At 43.6% G+C, this 10,000-nt stretch overlaps 1 protein-coding gene across 1 annotated transcript in view; it reads left to right on the top strand.

Moving 5' to 3' along the window:
• The first annotated feature begins 6,133 nt into the window (after positions 1 to 6,133).
• The window catches only part of LOC123513275, a 128,661-nt gene continuing 124,794 nt past the window's right edge, over positions 6,134 to 10,000 (top strand). The window contains exon 1 of the mRNA XM_045270346.1: positions 6,134 to 6,512. Within this exon, the coding sequence (XP_045126281.1) occupies positions 6,225 to 6,512 (288 nt within the window). The 5' untranslated portion in view covers positions 6,134 to 6,224. The remainder of the gene's footprint in view (positions 6,513 to 10,000) is intronic.

A 10,000-nucleotide genomic window follows, 5' to 3' on the forward strand; every position in this document is an offset into this window, starting at 1 on the left:
CTCTGGCGTTTTGCCTCTGCCAGTTGGGGGACCTGAGGAGGTATTATGCTGATTTTCCTGGAATGATTATTGCTTCCGTGTCAGAGACCCATCTCTTTGTGCTGAACGCATAACAGAGGTGTTAGTATCTGGCATGGAGGCGTACATTCCTCATTCTTTTCTCAACCTAAACCTTCTAAACCTTGGTTTAACTCAGCCTGTTCTCGTGCTATACATGATAGAGAGGTTGCCCACAAAAGGTACTTGAGCCTTCCATCTCCTGAATCTCATGCACTTTATATCTCTGCCCGGAATCATGCCAAGTCTGTTCTTCAACTTGCCAAACACTCTTTCATAAATAGGAAATGTCAAAATCTTTCAAACTCAAACTCTCCTCGTGACTTCTGGCATCTAGCCAAAAACATCTCAAATAACTTCACTTCTTCATCTTTCCTCCTTTATTTCATCCTGATGGCACCACTGCCATCTCTTCTGTCTCTAAAGCTGAACTCTTTTCTCAAACCTTTGCTCACAACTCCACCTTGGACGATTCTGGGCTTGTCCCTCCCTCTCCTCCTCCCTCTGACTATTTCATGTCTACAATCAAAATTCTTCGTAATGATGTTTTCCATGCCCTTGCTGGCCTAAACCCTCGGAAGGCTTATGGACCTGATGGGGTCCCTCCTATTGTTCTCAAAAACTGTGCTTCTGTGCTTGCACCTTGCCTGGCCAAACTCTTCCAACTTTGTCTATCGACTTCTACCTTTCCTTCCTGCTGGAAGTTCGCCTACATTCAGCCTGTTCCTAAAAAGGGTGACCGTTCTAACCCCTCAAACTACCGTCCTATAGCTTTAATCTCTTGCTTGTCTAAAGTTTTTGAATCTATCCTGAATAGGAAGATTCTCAAACATCTGTCACTTCACAATCTTCTGTCTGATCGCCAGTATGGCTTCCGTCAAGGTCGCTCTACTGGTGATCTTCTGGCTTTCCTTACTGAGTCTTGGTCATCCTCTTTTAGAGATTTCGGTGAAACTTTTGCTGTTGCGTTAGACATATCAAAAGCTTTTGATAGAGTCTGGCATAAAGCTTTGATTTCAAAACTGCCCTCCTACGGCTTCTATCCTTCTCTCTGCAACTTTATCTCAAGTTTCCTTTCCGACCGCTCTATTGCTGCTGTGGTAGACGGCTACTGTTCTTCTCCTAAACCTATTAATAGTGGTGTTCCTCAGGGTTCTGTCCTGTCACCCACTCTCTTTCTATTATTCATTAATGACCTTCTTAACCAAACTTCTTGCCCTATCCACTCCTACGCTGATGATACCACCCTACATCTTTCCACGTTCTTTCAGAGACGTCCAACCCTTCAGGAAATCAACAGATCACGCGGGGACGCCACGGAACGCCTGACTTCCGATCTTTCTAAGATTTCCGATTGGGGCAGAGAAAATCTAGTAGTTTTCAATGCCTCAAAACTCAATTCCTCCATCTATCAACTCGACACAACCTTCCAGACAACTATCCCTCTTCTTCAATGACACTCAACTGTCTCCTCTTCCACAATGAATATCCTCGGTCTGTCCTTTGCTCATAATCTTAACTGGAAACTTCACATCTCATCTCTTGCTAAAACAGCTTCTATGAAATTAGGTGTTCTGAGGCGTCTCCGCCAGTTTTCTCGCCCCTCCAACTGCTTACTCTGTATAAGGGCCTTATCCGTCCCTGTATGGAGTACTCTTCGCATGTTTGGGGGTTCCAGTCACACAGCTTTGCTTGATAGGGTGGAATCGAAAGCTCTTCGTCTCATCAACTCCCTCCTCTGACTAACTGTCTTCAGTCTCTTTCTCACCGCCGAAATGTTGCATCCCTTTCTATATTTTATCGCTATTTTCATGGTAACTGTTCTACTGATCTTGCTAACTGCATGCCTCCCTCCTCCTGCGGCCACGCTGCACAAGGCTTTCTTCTTCCTCTCATCCCTATTCTGTCCAACTCTCTAATGCAAGAGTTAACCAGTACGCTCAATCATTCATCCCTTTCACTGGTAAACTCTGGAACTCCCTCCCTGCATCTGTATTTCCGAATTCCTACAACTTGTCTTCTTTTAAGAGGGAGGTATCGAGGCATTTGCTCCCCTAATTCTGGCTGACGGTTTTGGCACTTTTTGAACTCTTTGGAGAGCCAGCGCTCAAGTGGGCCTTTTTCTAACTTTCTTTTTTTTTTGCCCTTGGCTGGCCCTCTACCTACGTAAAAAAAAAAAAAAAAAAAAAAAAAAAATATATATATATATATATATATATATATATATATATATATATATATATATATATATATATATATATATATATATATATATATATATATATATATATATATATATATATATATATATATATATATATATATATATATATATATATATATATATATATATATATATTTATTTATTTATTTATTTATTTATTTATTATATATATATATATATATATATATATATATATATATATATATATATATATATATATATATATATATATATCTATCTATCTATCTATCTATCTATCTATCTATCTATCTATCTATCTATCTATCTATCTATCTATATATATATATATATATATATATATATATATATATATATATATATATATATATATATATATATATATATATATATATATATATATATATATATATATATATATATATATATATATATATATATATATATATATATATATATATATATATATATATATATATATATATATATATATATATATATATATATATATATATATATATATATATATATATATATATATATATATATATATATATATATATATATATATATATATATATATATATATATATATATATATATATATATATATATATATATATATATATATATATATATATATATATATATATATATATATATATATATATATATATATATATATATATATATATATATATATATATATATATATATATATATATATATATATATATATATATATATATATATATATATATATATATATATATCACGCTTGAATACAATAACACGCCTGAAAGCCTGACCAACTTTGCTGTTGGACCATGAGAGATTTGGTTCGGAGGTTTGACTTGTACGGTGGAGACCGTAACAAGAACATATAAATGACAACAACAACAGAATTAGAGTTCGGTTGGCTGTCTTTCTCCGTGGATGTTTACCTCATATAATTGGTGGGTCATTAGGCTTATTTCTTTTTTACCATCCTTACCACTGCTTTCTGGGAGGTCATGTTGACATATCGGCTGGGTGAAAGGTTACAATACAGTTGCTTACTTGATGCATGTTTTTTCTTTCTTTTTTATCTTTGTATTCCTTTACTCGTTTTCCTTTTTTATTCTTTTTTTTCTTATATTATATTTTAGTGTCGGTATACCACATATCTTTTAATCTTGCTAACTGCATACCCCCTACGGTCCCGGTGCTTCAGTGCGCAAGACTTTCTCATCTGGTATTCTCATCGCCTCTCTAATGTACTCCCAATCATTCATCCATTTCTCTGATAAACCATGAAACTACATTAATGCTTTTGTATTTCCAATTTTATGACGAACTCTTTTTAAGAGAGAGGTTTGAGAACACTTGTTCTTGTGATTTTTTACCACCGCTTTTGACTGTTCGGGGACCGGTGCCTCTTCACCATAAAAAAAATACTGAGACACACTGCTTTTCCCGCAACACATTACAATGCAACACAACGCACTGGAACATAATGCACTTTCCGCAACACAACACATCACTGTGGAACACACTGTACTCCCCACAACACAACACAACAAAACACAACACAACACAGCACAACACACAGACACTCTGCATTACCTGCAACACAACAAACAGGGACACAATACACTCCCTGCAACACAACACCCACTGGGACACGCTTTACTTCCCATCAACTCAACGCAATACATTGGAACACATTGCATTTCCCGCAGTGCAACACATTGGAATACTGTCTGCCGCGTCAGACTCAAATGGTGACCTGTTGGTGTGGGAGAGTGAACGTGCCGGTCTTGACTTGGGCGTGGTATATATAGTCATGTTGCCTTTGAAGCTAACTCGGACATCACTGTGTTCCTGAAGGACGCGGCATGAAAGCGTTGCTTGGCCATGTGGTGGTGTGCAGTGTGCTACTGTAGCAATCCCCGTTCTGCTGTCCCGTGCTGTAAGAGAACAACAAGTGCCTTGCCCCGCGGTGGACGGTACGTGGTTGACGAGGGATCACATTCCGTCTGGAGCCCGCCCGGTGGAGCAGAGCGGGACTGAATGGTCGACGGTGGTGGATTGTCACTCATCCAATATCAAAACCAATAGTTCAGGGTGGGACTGAGGACTTAATTATACAGATGACAACACGCTGCAAGACGTGGGGCCCGCAATGTCCCTGTGTGTGTGTGTGTGTGTGTTTCTTGGGTGGGCAGTGTTACCTTGGATGCCCTGCGAGGCTTTTGCAGGAAGCCTCACAGGTTGAGCCTGTTACCGCAGCCCGGGGCGGGAGGGGCCATCCGCGCCGTGCCGTTATCTTTCGTACGACTTACGCTGTGTTTCACCCACGCTAGGAGTTCGGAAGCCCGGCATTAGAGGCGAGAGACATTCTGGAGGTGTGGCCTGGGGGTGAAGGACGTGGGTACAAGTGGAAGTGGTGGGTGTAAGTGTGAACTGCCTGGGTGGTGGGAGTGGTGCTGATAGTTGTTATTATGGTAATAGTGGTGGTTGTGAGCGATGGAAGCGAGGGAAGAGTGAGTGACCGTCCAATGTGCTTCACACTGGGTCAGCCGCAGGTGTGTGTGTGTGTGTGTGTGTGTGTGTGTGTGTGTGTGTATGTGCGTGCGTGCGAGCGTGCGTGTGTGCGTACGTGGGGCTGAGGCTCACTCCCAACGCTTCACCACGCGCAGTGGCGGCGGCGCAGTCAGTCACGCCGCGATCAGGCTCTTACGAGGGTGTGTTGCCGCTGGGTGCTGCGCTGCGGCCTCAGGATGTTAGGTGTATGGTGCTTCGTGTGCCACCGCGTGGCGGGTGTGTGTGTGTGTGTGTGTGTGTGTGTGTGTGTGTCACACCAATACGCCAAGAACATCCGACAAACTGTGTTAGTGGAACGTGGTGGTGGCGGTGGCTTTGGTAGTCAGATTGTGGTGGCAGTGAAGCGATTGTTACTCTTACTTTCTCGCCTCTATGTCTGTGTGTAGAGAGAGGAGGGAAGAGGAGGGATGAGGCGGCAGGTGGTTGGTGGTGGTGGTAGCGGGGACTGGTGTTATCAGTGGGGACGCAAAGACGAAGCTCTCTCAGTGATCATCATAACCACTAACATGTTTCATAACTTCCCCTACTTTCATGTGTGTTGTGGGGATGGGAATGGACTGGTGTTACCAGTGCGGATGAGAAGACGAAGCTCTCTCAGTGATCATCATAACCACTACTAATATATCCCATAACCTCCCCTACATTCATGTGTGTGTGTGTGTGTGTGTGTGTGTGTGTGTAAAACCTGGGACGGGAAGCCCTTCACCTACCATCTTCCTTCAAGTGGAGAATACGCACGGGAAAGTGACACCGATAACTGGAATGATAACATGATTTTCCAACTCTAGTGGAAGCACCGGTGTAGGAGAGAGAGAGAGAGAGAGAGAGAGAGAGAGAGAGAGATTAAGGTTATAGAAACAGGATACAGAAAAGTGTGTGTGTGTGTGTGTGTGTGTGTGTGTGTGTGTGTGTGTGTGTGTGTGTGTGTGTGGTATCATGTGAGCGTCGCGTAAGTGCTAATAGTCAGCCCTGTTTTAGGCGTAATAGTGATGTGAACTTCCTTAACGAGATTAAGTGTATGTGTGTGTGTGTGTGTGTGTGTGTGTGTGGAGAGAGAGAGAGAGTTATGCGGTGTGGTTGGGCGGTCTTCACCTCCAGTTCCCCCAGCAGAAAGTCACCACAGTCAGTGTGGTATCAGCGATCGGGACGGGAGTGTGTCTCGATCCGTGCCGCGGTGAAGCTTTCCCTCTGTCGTGATAGAGTGTATTGGCTTAGGCCAGCAAGCAAGGCGACTGTGTGGAGAGACGAGCAGTGCAAGGTGAAGCAAGGCTGCAAGGCGAGGTAAGCAAGAAAAGCTAAGGCAGCAATACGTCAGTGGTGTGTGTGTGCTCAGGGTTTGTGCAAGGCGGCGGGCATCGAGGACTCCCTCCCCCTGCCCATGATGCAGGCGGTGGAGATTGAGGAGGTGGAGGTGGAGAACACCCCCATCCCGAAGCGACGCTCCTCCCACGCCTCCCGCGAATCCCCGCCTTCTTCCCCACATTCCCCGTGCCCTCCATCCCCGGTGTCTCCCTGTCCGCCATCACCGTCCACTCCGACCTCGCCGACGTCTGACGGAGGGCAGGAGGACAGCACCGCCAGCACCGCCTCGGGACATGGGGGGCGCCGCCTCCCCAACATTAAGATCAAGAAGCAGTACAGCAAGATATTTCGCATTAAGACTAAGGTAAGGCCTCGCTCATCGCCGCTAGCACTGCCTTGACAAGGAGCGGTATGCCCACACGGCTCACGGCTGGTGGCATAGGCCTAACGAAATATTTGAAGTTCATTAAAGAAAGAGTGAAAGGCATGAGAGAGAGAGAGAGAGAGAGAGAGAGAGAGAGAGAGAGAGAGAGAGAGAGAGCACACTAAAAGGTAGGGCTGAGCTGGAACCGAGTCCGGAATCGAGTTCAACGATTCCGTCGCGGCCGACAAGGAACTGAGTCCATAGTCTGGGAACCGAGTCCCAACGAATCAAACATTAGAGAATATGTTTAGGAAGTAATTATGAAACAAAATACGTTTGATAAAGTACTGCTAAAATGAAGTAGAACGTATTGAAATTGCATGAATCGTGTCCCTGCACGAATATTAAAGAAATTGCATGAAAATCAAAGAATTTTCGCATTAAGACTAAGGTAAGGCCTCGCTCATCACCGCTGGCAGTGCCTTGACAAGGAGCGTTCTTTTAATTGTTATTACCGTAACTTACACATAATTTTAATTGCGAATGGAAATAATAAATGCATTAAAAATTTGTTAATTATATCACTGACATATGTAAATATATATATAAAAAATATATAGTTATGTTCAGCTCTAAATAACAAAAATAAACAAGCGTGTATTATTAAAAGAATCCTGTCTGTGAGAAACTAAAGAGTAAGCAAAGTATTCAATATCTACATGAATTGGGAATTGGTAAAACTATACACGCCACACGGCTCCCAGACTCGCTGGGACTCGTTAAGGCAGTGCCTGGCGAATCCAGCGCCTGGTAGTTACCACGCACTTTCTACCCGAGTCCAAGGAGAGAGCGAAACTGGATTCCCAGACTCGCCTCGCGCTGAGATTCGTTTAGCAACGCCCTGGCGAGTCCAGTGTCCGGGACTCTCCAGGGGCTTTCCACCCGAGTCCCAGAGGAGAGCGGAAATCGATTCCTTAATCGGTTCCCGCGAATCCGCCAGCCTTTGGACTCGGAACCGTGACTTCTCAAGTTACCGAGTCGTGTCCACCACTACTGGAAGGGTCATGTATTTTCATTGCATTGTGGCGGTACTCGGTGCTCTAGTCACACCCACCGCACACGTAACCATCATCATCACTACTACCACCTACTCAACACTTTTTTTTCAATGTAGAAGAGAAGGCCAGCCAAAGGCAACACAATGTAAAAAAAAAAAAAAAAAATGCTCACTTGATGCTAGTTCTCTAAAAGTTAAGAAGGGTTATCCAAAATTACGGAGGAAATGTCTTAAAATCCCTCTCTTAAAAGAAGTTAAGTCGTAGGAAGACGTAAATACAGAAGCAGGCAGGGAGTTCCAGAGTTTACCAGTGAAAGTTATAAATGACTGAGAGCACTGGTTAACTCTGGTAGAAAGTTGGACAGAAAAGGGATGAAAGGAAGAAGAAAGCCTTGTGCAGCGAGGCCGCAGGAGGGGAGGAAGCATGCAGTTAGCAAGATCAGTAGAACAGTTAGCATGAAAATAGCGATAAAAGATAGAAAAAGATGCGACATTTCGGTGGTGAGAAAGAGGCTGAAGACAGTCAGAGGAGGGGAGTTGATGAGACGAAAAGCTTTTGATTCCACCACCCTATCTAATAAAACTAAGTGGAAGCCCTACAAACATGCAAAGAGTACTCCATACAGGGACGGATAAAGTCCTTGTACAGAGTAAGCAATTGGAGGGGTGAGAAAAACTGGCGAAGACGCCGCAGAACGCCGAACTTCATAGAAGCTGTTTTAGCAAGAGATGAGATGTGAAGTTTCCAGTTAAGATTATGAGTAAACGACAGACATGTGGCCATTCGCTATCTTGATAATTAATCCACCAAAGAGAGTTAATGGCTGCGCGCTCACACACATTAAGAACAATACGGTATATTTTTTTAGAAGGCTTCAGAAAACGAGTGTGTGTAGTCGTGCCCCAAGAATGTGTGTGTGTGTGTGTGTGTGTGTGTGTGTGTGTGTGTGTGTGTGTGTGTGTGTGTCGTATTGCATTCGTATTCACGGTCGCCTGCTGGTCATCCAGCCAGCCTTCCCCCTTTATGGAGCGAGTTCAGAGCTCAATATATATAGACCTATCTTCGGGTAGGACTGAGACCACACCACGCTACACACACCGGGGCGAGGCCACAACCTCTCGAATTACTTCCCGTACCTATTTGCTGCTTAGTGAACAGGGGCTACACATTGATTAAGAGCTAGGCTCGCCCATATGCCCATATGCAGGCCTTCTTGGTTGAGCTGAGTGTGCTAACCACTACACTACGTGGTGTGTGTGTGTGTGTGTGTGTGTGTGTGTGTGTGTGTGTGTGTGTGTGTGTGTGTGTGTGTGTGTGTGTGTGAGCACCGTAGTGCCCCGCCGATGCCTTCCAAGTGGGCAGCGGCAGCCACTCGTGGCTTATCTCTTAAGTAGGTCCGGGGTCGTTGTCTTATCGTGGCACATTTTCACGTGAAATATTTCCTGGTACCCGCCCGCTCTGACTCGGCTGCTGGCGTTAGTGACTTAGTTAACTGCTACTGCTGGTGACCGAGACTGAGAGAGAGAGAGAATAGAAAGTGGGGTCGAAAGAAAAATTACATTATTCTCTCGTCCCAACTTCCACAATTATGGCACGAGAAAGGCGTCACAAAGGTCAATAATACTCAAGTCACTCACCATATAGCTAATATTTCACCCCCCAACACACACACACACACACACACACACACACACACACACACACACACACACACACACACACACACACACACACACACGAGGCTTGCCCATTTTCGGCGAGGTAAATGGGCAAGCCTCTTAATGTGTGGCCCCTGTTCACCTAGCAGTAAATAGGTACGGGATGTAACTCGAGGGGTTGTGGCCTCGCTTTCCCGGTGTGTGGAGTGTGTTGTGGTCTCAGTCCTACTCGAAGATCGGTCTATGAGCTCTGAGCTCGCTCCGTAATGGGGAAGACTGGCTGGGTGACCAGCAGACGACAGAGATGAATTACACACACACACACACACACACACACACACACACACACACACACACACACACACACACACACACACACACACACACTCAGATGGATTAAAAAAATGTGTCCATACATTCTGCATCTATCCTCCTCCTCCTCCTCCTCCTCCTCCTGTATGTCTCATTATTGTTTTTCATTTAAATTTACGTTATTTGTCATTACATTTTTTTTTTCTATTTTGAGAACGCACGCACTCACATTCTCTCTCTCTCTCTCTCTCTCTCTCTCTCTCTCTCTCTCTCTCTCTCTCTCTCTCTCTCTCTCTCTCTCTCTCTCTCTCTGCATTATTAATTATTCGCTTGTAATTGGTATTTCTTTTTTCTCTATTTTTTCATTATTTTTTTTTATTATAACTCCTGAACTTTTCCCTTCCTCCCCTTTCTTTTTTATCATTTCGTTGTTTTGTGGTTCCCTCAGTATAGAGGGCAG

This window comes from Portunus trituberculatus, chromosome 35 (assembly GCF_017591435.1).
Source record: "Portunus trituberculatus isolate SZX2019 chromosome 35, ASM1759143v1, whole genome shotgun sequence".
Taxonomy (NCBI): Eukaryota; Metazoa; Arthropoda; class Malacostraca; order Decapoda; family Portunidae; genus Portunus; species Portunus trituberculatus.